Source organism: Manacus candei, unplaced genomic scaffold, assembly GCF_025592945.1.
Source record: "Manacus candei isolate 608988 ecotype Guabito, Panama unplaced genomic scaffold, ASM2559294v1 h1tg000020l, whole genome shotgun sequence".
Taxonomy (NCBI): Eukaryota; Metazoa; Chordata; class Aves; order Passeriformes; family Pipridae; genus Manacus; species Manacus candei.
This window is the reverse complement of record NW_026138068.1, coordinates 4,352,149-4,368,934: the sequence shown is the minus strand read 5'-3', so window position 1 is coordinate 4,368,934 and position 16,786 is coordinate 4,352,149. Positions and strand designations below refer to the sequence as shown.

The window sequence follows — 16,786 nt, the reverse complement described above, 5'->3', positions numbered from 1 at the left end:
TCAGTGCAGGGGTGGCAGCAGGAATCAGTGCTTTCCAAGAAGGGGCCACGCGCAGTGTGGTCACCTCCTAAAACAAAAGGCCAAGTCAGCAGCTTCTGAGAGATGGATGGCAATGAGACCGTCAGAACAATAAGGGCATTTGTCTTTTCAGCACATGTTATATCCCCGTAGGCAAGATAAAAATGCATGTATTCAGCCAGGTTTTTATTACTGACCTTATCTTCAACAGTGGAGCTGATTGTGGAGAAGTTATTGTATAGTTTATGTCAGTATTTTTTCTCTTAAGTCTGCAGTGAACTCCTCCCAGGGTTTTGGGAGGAAGTTGGGCAGACAGCACTGTGCTTGTGGACAACCTGTTTGGATCAATAATCACCTCCTTTGCACTTGAGTAGAGGTTTTCAGCAGCAGAGGATGGCTCCTCTGGGAAGGCTGAGGACGATGGGCCACGCTGGTCCCCATGCAGCCTGAGCTGCTGGACCTCATGCAGTGACAACTCTGCTACCACCCTGGTTCCTCCCAAACCTTCCCCCTTCCTCTTACCTTTGAGAATCAGCTTTGGGAAAAAATTTTCTCCAGGCGAAGGCTAAAAAGTGCATTTCTCGGTCTGATGAGCAAGTGCTGTGCTGCCAGTGCCAAGGGGTATCCAGGCACCAGAGAGCTTTTCCTTTTATTGCTAAAATAGGTCACGCTCGCTGCTGGCAGAAAGAGATTTAAAGCAACTTCTTTTTCCAAAGCTGAGGGTGTGCAGAGCAGGGGTGGGAGCATCCCCTGTCTCCAGCAAAGCCACAAGAGTGGAGGCTGTGCTGCTTTGGTCACCTCAGGCTGGAGAGCTGGTCTGCCTGGCTTGTGGGTAGCACTGGTTGCAAGCCCAGCTTGCATTGAGTGGCTCGAGCAGCAGCTTATTGCACAAATTATTTGCTGGATGGTCCAAGGCCCTGGCAGGTTCCAAATTGGGATATGCTGCTCCATGCTGGCTGTGTGCTCCTGGAGGTGCAGGAAGCTCAACCTGCCACGTGCTTCCCAGTGGGATGGGGTGGCTCTGCAGTTCAAGGCTGTGTGGTTAAGTCTTGATACCATGTTGGGCTACTCTGGGACATGTGGGACATAACTGAGCAGCAGCTGTAAAAAAGTGCCCAACTGTGGCTCTGTGTGCCACCAGTGCCCCAGCCTGGGGGTGGGGGACTAACCCCCTGACATCACCCTTCACTTCCCCTGTGGTTAACAGGAGTTCACAGAACAACCCATGAGCTGCTCACGAGCAGCACGAACAGGCCAGGCATCCCCTTGTGAGATTAGATAAGGGACAGTTCATGAGAAGTGAAAAAAATAGGGATGATTTGGCATTGTTTTCTGCTCACTATTTGCACCATACCATTATTAATTGGCCTTGTTGGGGCTTAACACTTGGGAATGTTTCAACAGAAATAGCACATTGTTAAGAAATACAAATTATTCGCAATACAGCACTGGGTGAGCTTGTAGTGAGCAGCCCTAATCCTTGGTGGAGGTAGCAGGGAGCTGGGATTTGCTCCTCAAAGTGGCATGTGCAGTACCCTGGCCTGCTTGCCTGCCTGTGAAAGGTGACAAGGACAGTGTGGGGCAGTGGCTTGTCACTGGGTGAGCTCTCCTGTGCCCGGGGCGCTCCGCAAGCGCGGTGCTGCCTGCACCGATGCCGTGATTCGAGGCGGCTGCGGTGCCAGTGGTGCCGCCCTCTGACAGGGAGCCAGCTCAGCTGGCGGATGTGGTTGCTGACCCCGGACTGCTCCTCCTTGGTGTCACGGCAAAACAAGAGCTGGTGGTTTCTAAGCGAAGCCGTCTTGCACCGAAACTCGTCGGGGAGCTCCCGGTTGCTTTCTCGGCGGTAAGCGACGAGGAGTGATCTCACGCTTTGGGCTGCTCGAGCTGTGCTGAAGGTCCTTGTCTGGCTGCATTCTAGGCCTCCATGGGTTTACTCCAGAGCTGTTTTCCAAGGAAGCCAGAAGCACTGGGCGTTTGTACTTGTGTTTCTGCTAGTGGGAGAAAGAGAGGAGGAGCAGTTCGTCTTTCTGTTGCAAGACCAGCTCCAGGTTTCCTTTCTGCAGGCCTCATGTCTCTGGGGTCTTCTCCTCAGGGGCTAATTCTTGGAGCTGTGGGAAGGCCATCTGGATGGAGCAGTCAGTAGCTGCCTTGTCTGTATGGATGTGCTCAGTGCTGGAGCTGGAGAGCAGGGTCCAAGCCACTGTTGGCCGTGGCATAGCATTGTCTGGCGCTGTGTGCTGTGGGTCAGTGCCTGGGGGTGCTTCCAGCATTACTCTCAGACCTCCCTTTCTTCCTCCTCGTTGGAGATCAGGCAGCAGGGACCCGGGCAGCTGCAGGCGGGGGAAGGAGAAATGAAGCGCACCAGCAAGTGCACGTGTCCAAAACAGAAAGCGAGAGAGGCAGAGCGGCTGCGCGGCTGCAGTTGTTGGCTTAGTGTGTGGGTTATCCCGAGGTCGGGGACAACACAGAAGATTTTGCTGGAGACTTTATGGTATGTAAGGCAGCAGGGCGAAAGCTTTTAAAAAAATTTTAAAGGTGGGGGGGGAAAGCTGCTTTTTTTTCCTTCCATGGGGCTAGAGAGCTTTTCTGTAATACTGCATTCAAGCTCCTGGCTTTAGGGCAGTTTGATTAGCAAATCTAAATGAGCCTGGTAGACTCAGGTTATTTAGGGTCAGAGGATTTACCAGGAAGGGTATGGCGACACTGCTCTTGGCACTCCTAAATCAAGTAATAACACAAAAAGACCTTGAGACTGCAGGTGCTTTCCCTGTCTTCCCCACCCAGCACCCCATGCAGGATCAGGGTTGATGTGTCCAGCCTTCCTGGCTGGCAGCAAAGAACATTTTTGGCACCTCGGGGTGGGTCCAAGTACCTCTTCAGTCTGCTGTGTGAAGTGTGTTTAGTGAGGCTGCTTTTGGGTCTTAAGCATTTGATTTATCTAAACATTGGCCTAGTGCTGGCTTGCTCTGCCGATGTGGTTTATGGCACTGTGGCACTCTTGGTGTCTGTCTGTCCTCAGCAGTGCTGCTAGTGCTGGCCTCCTCCCCCAAATCTGTTGATGTACCAGAGCCCCTGAATACCTGTGGTCTTAATGCTTCTTTCATTTCTATGTCATGACATTTACTGAATTTATGAAATCCTGCAAAGGTGCTCTGACACATCAGCAGATTTGTGGGGTGGGAGGAGGGTTTGCAGAGGGCAGGAAGAGATGCAAAGAGAGGGAAAGGAAAAAATAGAATTGATCAAAACCCAGCAAAACAACGGAGAGGAAAAGGAGTGACATGTAGCTTGGGGTTGCAGAGTTCCTTTATTTCAGGTGTTTTACAGCTGCCCTTGAGCAAGTGCCAAGGCCGTGCTAGAAATCTGAGGTCAGGACAGGGCTAAATCACATTAGTGTGTTTTGGTGGTGGGGAATTCAGGTGGCATGCACTGGGCACTACTCCCATGTCTATGCCAGTGTGTGGAAGGTACAGCTGTGCTGGCAGCAAAGTGCCTCCCCAGCAGGCATTTTTAAAATTCTGGTAAACAAAATTAAAGCCTCTTCTGAATCATTGAATCATTCAGGTTGGAAAATACCTATAGAATCGTCAAGTCCAACTGTTACCCCCGTGCTGCCAAGTCCACCAGGCAGTTTGAAGGCGGTTCGTGAACCTTTCTGGCACTTGAGTTTGAAAAACACAGTCCCAGCCCACAGTGCAATTTACTAGAGGAGCTTTCTGAGCAATTAATCCACCTACGTCCTGCCAGGGCTCCCGTGGTGCCTCTGACAGTTCATCACAGGGCACAAAAATTTGTCAGTTTTAATCCTCCTTGCTAATTTTAAGGTGATGTTTTCTTCTTGTAAAACCCAGCGTGGATGTGAGCAACGTGGAGCAGGTCAGAGGGAGCTGGGCGATGTCTGGAAAAGCAGGAGCTGGTGCTCACCGGCCTTGCCCTCCATGGGGAAGCCGGAGAGGCACGTCTGCCATCCCAGTCCTGAGCTAATATGCCAGTGTAATGAGCTTCCCATCACTTCAGGCCATGCCAGCAGGCTCTGAGCTCCACCAGCCATTTTCTGATGGGGTTAGAGGAGGAAAAGGCAAAGCTCAGCTGAGTGTGGGCCGGGGGAAAAGGAAAAACAGATGGTTCTTGGGACATGTAAGAGCCTTTTTATTTTTTTTTTCTCAAGGGCACAGCCTTTGAGCCTCCCAGACGGGTAATTCTTGTTTATACGCCCACAGAAGGTGACGGTCCTGATTTTGGGCCTATTGGTGTATCTTCCCAGACACGATGTGTTTGTTTTGTAGGTGGATGTCAGGAGCTGCATCACTCTTCTATTTAATTATTTATTTTTAATTCAAAACCAGGACAAGTGTGAGTGTGGGGAAGCTTGTCGTAGGCAGGGATTCTGCTTTGGCTGGGGCTGTAAGAGCTGATGGGCTCCTTCACTCCAGATGTCTGCGTTTGTCCCATCTGTGGTTGGACCCATGGCATGTTCTGTCCTGCAGCCCCTCCATGGCCTCCTGCATGGATGGACTCTAGAGCTGAAGGAAAAGCAGCTACACGGGGTAGCGTCCTCCCTTAACACCTGGATTTACAGCAGAAGTGGAACATCCCTGTGAGGATGAGGAGATGCTGTCCCACTCATGCCTTATGTCACAAGAACCTGTCTGCAGACACCCCTTGTCCCAGAGACTGAGCTCTGAGACAGCCAGCCTCTGGATGAGGCTTTTTCCTCATGATTCCCAAGATTGGTCAGAACAGAAAGGGAGCAGCACCACACTATTGCCTGAGGATGGGGAGAAATGAACTCGATTCCAAAAAGTGGTGCAGCTTTCTAGGCACAAGGAGAAGTGGTGGCCATCGGACACCACAATTCCCCTTCCTCCTCCCTTTGATATTTGCTCTTTTCAGCTTTTGTACAGGAGAGGCTGGATGTAGAGTAGGGGATCTGCTTTTCTTGGCTCCCCTGGGCCGAGTGCTTACAATTTCTGTTTTTCTTCTTGGCTTTCCAGAAAAGCTTCTATGTGAACATGTCATTTTACCCTCTGATGGTCAAAGATGTAGGGCCATGATAATCCCTTCTACTCCACAACTGGCTGGAGGGGAGCGTGACATGTAGTGCTGGGCTAATTTGTTCATTCCCAGCCTGGGAGGTGGGATCTCCAGGCACAGGTTGTTGCTGTTTAAACTCCTGATTCCTTTCTTTGCCTGCCATGCACCTTGCTGGGGCAACTCCCCAGCTTCCCTAGTGCTGGAGCATGTTGGTCTTCACTACATCTGATCTCATAATTCCTGTTGCAGCCGTTGGGGCTGAGATGCTCTGCCCACATCAGCTGCACGCATGCGGTGTCTTATTTACTGAATGTTTTTTTTCATCCTGAAATTTATTTTTTTCTTTTTGATGGAGTTGGAGCTTTCTTGTTTCAATTGAGAACTGTTCAAAAATAGCCTCCCAGGAGGAATTGGTTCTTATAACATAAATGTATGTCAGTTTTTCCAGGGTATTCTGTGACAGGGCTTTCCATGCCATTGCTGAAGGTCTTAGTTAATTAGATGATTAGTCTGCTGGTCAAGTATCTATCTGCAAATAAAAAATAGCGGTTGAATGTAGCTGCTAAAATACTGTTGCTGGAATCAGTCTGTGGCACAGAGCAGGAGAGCTTCTTATTTAATTAAAATCAGGAACATACTGTACTGTACTCTCCAAGGGTCAAGGAACAAAAGGGACGTACACATAATAAGTAGCAAACTGTCCTTTCAAACCCCTTGAGCTCAGCCCAGGGGAGCTGTGTTTAAAGGCACACTCTCAGGATAACATTTGTGATTTCTCTTCTGTCTTTTTTCCCCCCCTTTTTTCTTTCTCTGTGCTGCTGTGTGAATTATTGAAGCTGAAAACATCCTGTGACTTTTAGTTTTGTTTCTACCTGTTCTTCCTCTCAGATTTGCATTTGTCATCAGGACTGCTTGGATGCCAGAAACCTTTGTGTGGGTGCTCAGTAGCTGGGCTGGTATTACTGAGGTCCCTTCTCAGGAGCCAGCCTGCCCACAGCCATGTTGGACAGGGGGCTGAGCTACCATCCCCACACAATACGGCTCTGGGAATTACTGGGAACCTTTTGGGAAGGGAAGAGCACTGAGCTTTGTGGCCCAGCACCCAGTGCTTCAAAGGAGGAATTTCAGCATGGGTTTTTTTGAGTTGTCAGGGTTCTGTGCGTGCTTGGAAGTTCCCACCAGCCTAATGAGCACTTCTGTGTTTGTTTCTGCAGGACGTTGCACTGTTGGAGTACCAGCATCATTCCAGGGATTTCGCTTCCCACCTCCCTCCGGGGTCTATCATGCAGCCGCAGCGGCGGAGGCCGTCCCTGCTCTCCGAGTTCCAGCCGGGCAATGAAAGGTACTGGCTCCCCTCCTTCCCTGGGGAACCCCAGCTGCATCAGCCAGGATTTTGTGCAGGGCTGTGGTGGGAGCAGGAGGGCTGTGAGGGACCTGGGCAGTGGGATGCTGTGTGTGGGTACTGACTGTGCTCAGGTTCTGCGCCCGTTCAGCTTCCTTGTGCTAACGCAAGTGGCACCTTTGCCTTCTGGTTTCTTCCCTGGGACTGTCATGCCTTTTAAAGAAGTCTTAAAAACACAAACAACAAAAAAACCCGCCCTCCTCCCTACTGTGAAGTTTCACATTGCTGTGACTGGTCGAGTTGGCTTCTTCAGCATAGAAAATGAAGCCATGTGGTCAGGTGTGGTCTGTGGCTCCCAAGGCTGCAGGGAGGAGTGAGAAAAGCTCATTTCCACCCCCAGCTCTGCTTCCTCTGCTGCTGCTGCTCTTCCTCCCTGCTTTCATTGTTTTTGTTTCTCTGTCTGCATTTCCCTCGCAACTTTCTCCAAGCTGCTTTTTTCCTGTCTGCTCCCCTCGCGCCTCTGCCTGTGTCCCTGTTTGTTTTGTTTCCTGTTGTAGCCTCTTGTGGAAGGCTGGCAGTGTTTTTGGGTGCCAATCATGCAAGCACTCTGTGGCTGGGAATGCTGTACATGCCTTAAGCACAGGAGCTGATCTCTTCTGAAGGATATCACTCTCATTCTCTGTTTCTACTCAAAATGCTGATCTCTCTTATGGTTTCTCTTTTGCATTTGATGCTTGGTTTTGGAAAAAAATGGCCTGGAAGTGAAATAAGAGCACTGGTACAGTAGATTTATACAAAACATTTTTTTAATGCTTATTCCTTAGTCAGGCTAAGAACAAAACCAGTGCAGAGTCAGAGATTAATCTGTTTCTCTAAAATCATTGTTAGGAGAGAGGAGTAAGACCTCAGGGTGCTGCATGCATAATAGATACAGACAGGATCCTCTTTTTCTAGTGGGATGGGTTTGGCTTGGTGCTCAAAAACAAACCTGTGAGAACTTGGAGGCAAAAAGCAGCCTCCAAAGTAGGTTTTGTATCTGTCCTCCTGGATGTGCCCTTCTGGACTGCGCCTGTGGCACCTGTGTGTACAGAGGGTCACGTCACTTCTGATAACCAGTAATTTATTGTAACATGTTGCACTGCCTTGGCTCACTTTGATTTCTCAGTGCTTTGATTTCTTAGCACAGAGTAACACGGTTAAGTTGGAATTGGGTCAGATTTAGCTAAATTTGGGGGAGATGGGTAAAGAGGAGCCAGCAACATGTTCCTTCTGCCTGTTTTTGTTTTTCACACTACTGATGGTTTGCAAAATGGAGAAGCAGTTCTGCTCTCCAGTAAAATGAAGGTTTCAAGGTCTGAATATGCTATTTAAAAATATGTATCTTGGTTATTCCATATAACTAAAAAAACCCAACAGCAAGCCTTGGTGTCTGCTGTACCACATGCCTGATCTGGTGTGGTCACCCAGGCATCTCCCTTTGGCCTATAAATATTTCCAAGTTTCCGAGCTTCTTTTTGTGTTGACAATCACATGAATGTGGTAAAAGTTAAGTGAGGTTGTCAGAACTAGATACACATCCACATGCTTATCACGGTACCTTACTTTCAACCTGAATGGTGATGCTCTGTCATGCTATAAAAAGAAATTTTAACAGACTCAATTTACATTTCATCCCTTTTCCCCATAACATCCAAAATATTGCACTTTTGCAACAATTAGATAATAAAGCTAAAAATACCACTTCAGTTCAGTAGGCATGTTGTGCCAGGATTCTGGGACATAGACTCATTAAAAAAAATTTTGGGGGCATCTGGGCATGTAGCGGGGCAGTCTTTGAAAAATTTAAAGAAATTTTCAATCCAACGTTATTTGTTATTGAAGTAATTTGGATTGGGCACCGTTGGGCTTGGGGAGGTGTTAGTCTGTTTTGCAAGGGCAACTGCTGTTCCTCTGCATCTTTAAGCACCACACTCAAAGATCCATCCTTAGGGGGCTTTGCTGTTCACCTTTGTGGTGTGAGGATCTGCTGTAACACGGTGCCTCCTGTGCTGTAAGTGGAGCCCTTTGGGTGATGGTCACTCACCTGAGGGTTCCAGGGCCAAGACCCTGGAGCTCCTGGAGCAGATTGGGTTGGTCACTGGTGCCCTCCCAAAAAATAGCAGTGGCTCTGCCTGGCACAGAGCACAGCCTGGATGAGGGAGGGTGGCAGTGGCAGCCATCTCTGCAGCTGAGTCCCCTTGGCAGGCTCAGCACTTTGGCTTTGTTCCTGGGCTGGGATTGATGGTTTCCAGCAGAGGCAGCTGGCTCTCGGTGTGAGGGGCTGGGAGGAGGGAGACCAAGGCAAACAACGTCCACAGCACAGCATAGGTGGGCTAAGTAGAGGGAAGCACAGGGGTGTGCTGTGTCTGAAAGGAAGACCCTCACTGTGGTTCCCTGCCTGGCAGCCCACCTGGCACACAGTGGTGGTGGGCACCAGACAATCCTCCCCTTGTAGCAAGTGTTGGCAGAGGGGAACCCTTCGAATCCCCCGTGGCTTTTGGAGTTCAGAGGAAGCAGCCTGTCTGCTGTTGGTTGTGGTAGCTGATGCTCTTCCAGGATCACTCCCCTCCTTAAGGAAATCAACTTGGGAGTCTGGTGCAAGTGGGATATGGCAAACTGACAGCACTGGAGATCAAGCTCTGTGCGTGTTCCTGGGTGGACATCCCTGCCCTGCCATCACTGTGCCTCATGCTGATCCAGAGCAGTGCCTGCAGCTGGAGAGCAGTTCAGAACCTCGTGCTGTTCAGTCCCTGTTCCTCTGAGCCCACCTGCCTGGTGAGTGGCTGGTGTTTGCCCTCCTCTCCTGGAAACCGCAGGGATCCACTTTACTCTGTTTTGGGGGACTGTCCCCCAGTTTGGCTTTGCCTTCACTTTGGGCAGATCTCTGAAGCTTCCGCATCTGTCTTTGCATGTGGTATTTGAGGCTTGACCCCATGGATGCTTTAAATCCCACAGAAATAATTTAGGCTTGCTTAGATGGTCTTCCTTCCTGCAGCTTTGCAGGTTTTCGGTCTCTCCTGGCTGCAGTTTTGCTGCAACCACCAGGATGCTGATTAGTTGTGATCCAGTGGAAAGGGAACAAGCAGTGAAGCATTTCAGCATGGGCACAGTATGTTAAGCGTGAGTCAGGTGTTGGGGCAAAAAGCTGTTGAGTGATAACTTGCAGGAAGGAATCAGATGCTGAGATGCTCCTGCTTTTTGGGGCTTCCTGAGCAAGAGGCTCATTGGGAAGTTACAGACTGCCCTTTCTCCATATACATCAGAATTGAGAGTCGTCATCACTCTTTGGTGGTTGGGCAAAGATTTGAACTCCCTGTGCAGCAATTCTGGCTTGGAAGAAGAAAGGAAAACCTGAACCAGTCTGAATCTGTTGCTATAGGGAAAGTTGGCTCTGTCTGTCTTTGCAGGGATGTGCTGCTTTCCATGATGGTTTTTTTGGTAGCAGGCTTTTTCTTGGAAGGATCCACAGACTTCCTCTTAGATTGTTCAGTTGCCTGTGCCAACTGGACTGGAGGAGCGAGGAGAAGTATTTCAGGATCTGCTGTTGGTACAAGTCGTACCATGAATGCTTGCAGCGGAATGCCCTGGCAAGCTGACAAGGATTAGGGCTTTTTTTCCTCTTCTATATATATTTTGGTCCTCAAAAGGAGTGAGGAAAAACTGGGTTGAGTGTTAAATGGCAGGTGCCAGTTGGGTGAGGGGTCTGAAAAATTAAGGAACTGGGTTTTCTGATTTTTTCATGTGTTGGGATTTTAGAGCAAGGTTCCATATTAACACAGGAATGCTGGGGTGCATAATGGCTTCTCTGGCAGAAAACGTGGCTGTAAATAATTGCTATGTATGTTAACACAGTATATTCCACCCTTATCCAGAATGAGATGAGTCACTGTTTTATAGAAGATTATTTTCCCAGTTCAGGAGATCATGCTCTTCTTTCAGAGCCATTCTGCTTAGCAGGCATGAGGAGTTTGAAGAGTTTACCCGGTGTTGATCTGTGGGATGACATTTTGGATACATTAAGCAGCTGCTGTGTTTCTGCAGCCATCTGAGATAGCCATGTGCAGTATGGCATGAGAGCAGGCCAGATCACTGTGCCTCTCGAATGGGATTAATCCTGAGGAGCCCAGGGAGCGGTGGGGAGCCAGGGCAGTGTGTGTGGCAATGGAAATCATGTGCAGCTCTTGGTCTTCATCTGTGCTGGGCCAAATGGCACCAACTGCTCCCCAGATAACAACACAACCAATTTGATTTTATTTATTGTCTTTTAGTTTCCATTTTTACAGGTGACCCTTTACTCGGGAGCGAGCTGGAATCCCCACAACCATTCATCTGCGTGTCTTTTAACACTGGAAATGGTGTTCCAGGAGCTGTGTATTTTTCCTCCCCATAATTGAACATGGGACAATAACATCTGGAGAGGGCAGATGCTGGTGTGTAGGCACTTGGTGACAAGCCTTGTCTTGCAAGTACCCTCTGCTCCTGTGTGGGCTGTGGGCATGTCCATGGATGGGCACAGAACATGACCAAGGCTCCACAGAGTTGATGCAGAGACACCAGGCTTCTTGGAACGGGCCAGTGTGCCCTGGCAGGGAGGTATGACAGGAAACCTTGGCTTTGCCTTGGCTGGTATAAGGGGTAAAAGTCCACACAGCAACTTTCTTGTGTGTAGTCTTGAACCGGATTTATTTTGGGGAAGGAAAGGTGATCCTGCAGTGTATGCAGCAGGCCTTGTGAAATTTTGGGATATCCCTGAAGCCATTAGTTCAGGAGTGCTCCAGCCACCCAGGACTACCAAAAGGGCTTTCCTGATGGGCCTCAGTTTTGGATGCCTGGAGAAAGCATGTGGGGGAGCTTTTGGAGAGAGACAAATATTCCTTCTCCTCCTCTTGAGTGAGGTAGTGCTGTTGTGTTAAAGCTTCTGGTGGTCCCATCCATGAATAATTCAGGCTCTGTGTATGGGGATCTTCAATATGCAAGTTTTAAATCAAGCATCTGCTCTCATTTAAATTGCAGTTGGCTTGGAAGAAGGTGGCTGAGGGGTTGTGCAGGGCAGCTGAGACCTGCCCTTGTGTGGGAATGCGCAGCCGGAGCATCCCGAGGATGCAGATGGGCACCTGGCCAGACCTCACCAGGACCTGGGAGTCCTTGAGCTGAGCCACATGGTGAGCTAGCATCCTGCTAGAGGTGGTCCCACACCTCTGACATGGAAAGACTCAGTCCTGCTGCTGGCAGATGTTGCTGAGGGCATGGGAGCTCCATCTTCCCCACCCAGACATGCAGCTCTTCCCATCAAGTCGTGATGGTTTTTCTTCCTTTCCACCTATCTCACAAGGGGAATATATCAGCTGGCTGTGGACATGTTTTTCTAGGTGCTTGGTGGCAGGTTTGCTCCTACAAACCCTCCAGCTTCTCTCTTTAACAGGTCCTAATTTGCCTACTGTCCCACTCTGGCTCTCATTATCTGTGAAGGGGTTGTTGAAACCTCTCACAAATCCTGGCGTTGGTGTAGTGGACTGATGACGAGATGGAGTCAGATTACAAGATGGAGTCTGCTTCACCATTGTCTCCAGCTCAGTTAAAAAGCCTTGATGCCACAGCTGGGCTGCTGCAGGAGCTGAGCTACTTGAGAAAGCTCCAGGAGGCACCTAGCAAGGCAGCAGAGGCAGGCAGAGGAGCAAAAAGGATAAAAAGTTGTTACAGTCAAAAAATGCGTGAAGGACTTTCCCAAATGAGGTGTGCCAGGCAGATCTTGCTTGGAGACTGGGGAACCAGCCAGTGGATGCTCAGGGCCCATCTTGTTACCAGATGATCTTTGCTGGGTACTGGTGTACTGGCCAGTGGGCCTCCAGGGTATTTAGGGCCGTGCCCAGGGACTGCTGGGGGGCTGTTTGAGCACTGCTGTGGGAGCTGCTGCCGCTCTGTTACCCTGCTGGTTATCCTGCCTCTGAGGATACAAGGTGACCAGGGAAGAAGCCCAGCAGAGACCTACCAGCTTGCAAGCCAGCAGCACTTCATGGTGGTGGTAACTCCTGTCCTGTGCTTTTAACAGTTACCCTTAGCTTTTTCCACCTTTCCATCTTCCTTCTTTTTCTCTGCTCTTTTGGGTTACAGAATAAAGTTGAATTATCAGTTGGGGATCCAGCATCTGGCCTTGTTTGTGCCTTAATCTCGCTTATGGGAATGGTTTTAGAACCTGGTCCCCCTCTGCACCTAAGAGGATTGGAACAGTTGGCTATAAATAATTCACTTCAACACCAGTGGTTTTCTGTATTACTCTCTCTCAAAAGCATTTTATTGTCTGTCTGTACCTGTGGGGGTTGGATACTCTTTTTAGAACTTATTTTTGGAGACAATTTCCCACCAAACCATCTCAGCCGGGGGAAATAAACAGCCTCAGCAAGGCCATCACTTGTCTTGGTTCCAGTTCCAAAAGACAGTGAGAGTGAGTTTTCCAGCCTGGTTATGTTGTTTGGCTCTGTGGTATCTAGGGAACGGTATTTGCAGATGGGAGCAATTCTTAGTGTGCCCTTGCTGGGAAGTTGGTGAGGGCTGGCTCAAAGTCACTGCTGTTGTTTTGAGCCCTCAGTGCAGGAGGCATGGCTGTGGGAAGTCAGGCTGGATTTTGTGGATGTTGCAGAACAGCCATCATTCCTCTTGCAGCCACCTTCTGCTGTTCAGCTGATGGAGAAACAGGAAAGTTTGAAGAGCAGGGGAGGGTTGTGCTGCTCTGAAGAGCTGGTCAGTGGGTTAGTGGGGTGGGAGAGTCTTCTTTTGCCTCCTGAAAAGTTTGTACTTGCCTGTTTCCCAGTGATTTGGCTTCAGGAAAGTAAAGATAAAGACAAAATCCATTTAGATGTCATCAGGCCTGCTCGTAGAAGTTCCAGGGGTAGCTCAGGATACCTCGTTTGATTCTCTCTCCACAGAGAGATGCTCTCAGCTTAATCATCAAGTTGGACTTGATGATTTTAGAGGTCTTTTCCAACCTGAAGGATTCTATGATTCCTTGATACCCAGCTAGGAGACAATCCCTGTTTTCAGCCCATCTCATGCTCAGCTGGCTGTGGTGTAGGTATAACATAGCAGGAGATGTTTTCCTAGGTCCCAATGACCCACACGTGCTGGAGCAAGCTGCAGGTGCCCCACATTGCTGCAGGATTTGATCTGCTTGTACCTTCCTTACATCCTGTGTGAGTCTGCTGAGGAATCGGCCGGTGAACGAGTAGCACGGCTGCAGCTGGGAGGGAGCGATGCATTTATCAGATTGGTAATGAACCAGAGGTCTAATCTTGGGTTGTCTTGTTCTTCTGGACTCGGACCTGCCCCGAGCAGAGCTCTGTGTGGGTGGCTGGAAGTCGGGCAAACCCTGGGCACCCAGCTTTGTGTGTCAGCAGATCTCACACCGCTCCACTTCCCCGAAGTAGTTTGGCGTTTGTGGCAAAGGGCTCAGGTGAAGACTAACCTGCCCCACTTCATAATTAACACTGGCATTTGCTTTACTTCATTTAATTATGCATCACTCACATGCAATTAAAAATGCTTTTTTCCCTTCAGCAAATTAGGAATCTCTAGAATAAACCAGCCAGGTGGGAACTATTTGGAAAATGCAGCAAACGACGAACTCAGTGTAGTGGGAGGGTTTTTCAGGCAGGGTTATTTTTGCACTGACGGCAACGTCATCGCTGTATGAAAGTCTGTTGTAAAGAGCTTGCTGCAGGTGTGGATGTGAAGAGTGAAAGGTGTGGAGGCTTCAAGCAAGAGCATTTGTGTTTGCAGCTAGGACAGGCTGAGTAGGTCGTGTTGGGCAAAGCAATCTCGGGAGCGGCTGGAAATTCCAGTGGATAAAGTTAATAGCAGTTCCAATGGATGTGGAAATGGAAATAAAATAGCACCCTATAACATTGCAGCTGCTTTCCCTGGCGTGGCCCCTGCCTCGCTGTGAGTAACTGCCTTTGTAAAGCTGAGTGGTGCTCTTATCTTTAAAATCCATGTTTTTTTCTGAGTGTAGCAGTTGTGTCAGGTTCCTGACAACTGCAGAGGTCTCGGACACGACCTGTGTCAATTAGCAGCTTCTTGGACCTTAAAAAAAAAGAGGGAAGAAGTGAAAATAAATCTCATTTTTAATTGCCTCAGTACAGCAGAGCCTTGGGTGTTGGAATATTTTAGCACCTGCCCAGCTCAACAGTTGCTTATTGTTCCCGGTTTTTGTGGCAGAGCCTGAAATGCTGGCGCGCAGCTGCAGGCGGGCAGGGATCGCACGAGGGGTTGGGACCAGCCAGCAGGAAACCTGAGAGATGCCAGGAGAGATTTCTGGGCTTGCTGAGAAAAGTTGAGGATCATTCAGCGTGAAAGTGTTTGCAGGTGAAAGGAGCTGTGCTTCAGTGCCAGATTTCAGGCTGCTCGGCTCTGAAAAGTTTGTTGTGTGAGCTGTGCATTCACAGTCTCGTAGGCTGGATCACCAAAGGCAGTGCTGGAGCCTCCCAGTTCTTCCAGCTCCTTTTTGCTGGGGAGGAGGAAGGGGATGAGCCAGATTCTGTTTCTGTGTGTCAGCAGCAAAGCTGCTGCCCAATGCCAATGTCAAACCCTCCACAGCAGAGCTTGGCGTGCACATGCTTTGTGCCTGCTGTTGATGTTTAAATTAAAAAATGAAACCCCTCAACTTTAACTTGATAACCTGGAGCTGGATTGAGTTGGCCATGCTGCTGTAGGGGAGGGCAGAGGTCTGTGCTCAGGATGTCCCTGAGAAGGTGGATTTCTCCAGGGTTCCTTCTCTCCCTGGATGTGATCCAGAGTGGTTATGGCCACTAGCTTCAGAGGGCTCTGGGTCCTTCCCTTTTTGCCATCCTCTCTATTTAATGTCAGCAGTTGCAGTTTGTGGGTGGGAGCCAAATGATGCATGAGAACCCCTGTTTTTATTCTTGATCTTGACAAAAACACATCCCCTTTCCCCGTCCCCTTCGAGCAGCTCCAGAGGCTGTTTAGTTTGTTGGTGTTTGGTAACTGAGGAGTACACTTCACCACCAGCTCAGGAGAACTTCAACAATCTCGTTTAAGGGGAAAAGAAAAAAATCCATGTTTTTTCACAAGCTTTAAATCCCCTGTGCTTTGTTTTATTTTTATTTTTTTAAGACACATTTCTGCCTGAAGTGTTAAAAACACACCCTTGGAGCTGCTGCAGCAAAGCTGATCCTGGGGCATAGTAAAAGGTTTAATGTATTTTTGTAGGATCCCTTTACAATTCCCACAAGAGAATCCTGCTAAGGAAAACAGAGCTACAAAGAAAGTTTTACATTTGTTTAAAAAAAGCAAAACCAAGCCCACTCTCCAGGTATTACCAACTGCATCATATTTAATGGGTGAAAGATACTTGAGCCCGATGTGACTTGTCAGTGCAGTTGCTATCACTGGATAATGTGCCTTTGCAGCCTGCCAGGTCTGTGTCAGAGACGTGCAACTACATGTGGCTGCTTTCTTTCCTCCCCCATCCTGGAAAAATAAATCCCCACTGTCTAGCCATGGAGGAGTAGGCATTTTTTTCCCCAACATATAATCTTTGGTATTCCTATGGAAGATGCTAAAAATAAACAGTGGTGCAGGTACCAGAAGGGAGCTCCGCCTCATCTTGGAGGCACAGAGGGACTTATGGACCACATTTGGGGATTTTCCAGGCTTTGGCTCTTTCTGGATAGCCTGACACATGTGGCATGACGGGGAAGGCTCAAACCTGCAGCCTAGTTCACTTTGCCCTGGTGTAGGGACAGCCCCACCATGTGTGGTGGGACAGGAGAGGACCGTGAGGCCTTCCAGGTGACATGGTGGCAGTGCTGAGGAGGGGGACACCAGGGTGGCCTGTTGGGCTTGGGGGGATGGCAGTGATCCTTCCTGCTCCAGGGGATGCCCAGCAGCTGAGCTAAGGGGCTGTGCCTGAGATGTCTCAGTCCAGGGCCATCTGTCCTCCCCTCAGGGATCCTTTTGGAAAATGGGCAGATGTTGAGCCCTGTCTTCTTAGAGTGGTTTGTGATTGCGGAGCAGGGGAAAGCAGGGGTGGTTTGCTTTCTAAAGCCTCCTTTCCCTTTGTCCACAGATCTCAGGAGCTGCACCTGAGAACTGAGGCGCATTCCTATCTCTCTGACCTGACCAAGCCATCGGACTTGGAGTTCATTGAAACCAAGAGGCCACGCCTGGACCTGCTGCAGGACCCCCTGATGCGGCACTCGCCTCTCCTGAACCAGAGCCAGCAGGGAGGGACAGAAGATCTCTCAAAGGTAAGAGACTAATGGCCTGGCTGCCAGCTGGGTGTGGGGTCTGGGTTTTGGGATCCCCTTGGCTTGTGTAGAGCTGCCTTTGAGCTGCTGC

General features: G+C 49.3%; 1 protein-coding gene across 12 annotated transcripts in view; it reads left to right on the top strand.

Moving 5' to 3' along the window:
* The window catches only part of NCOR2 (nuclear receptor corepressor 2), a 238,542-nt gene that overhangs the window by 79,103 nt on the left and 142,653 nt on the right, over window positions 1–16,786 (top strand). For all 12 annotated transcript variants that reach the window (XM_051785667.1, XM_051785666.1, XM_051785665.1 and 9 more), the window contains 2 exons: window positions 6,267–6,394; window positions 16,515–16,695. In XM_051785667.1, coding sequence (XP_051641627.1) covers window positions 6,267–6,394; window positions 16,515–16,695 — 309 coding nt within the window. The remainder of the gene's footprint in view (window positions 1–6,266; window positions 6,395–16,514; window positions 16,696–16,786) is intronic.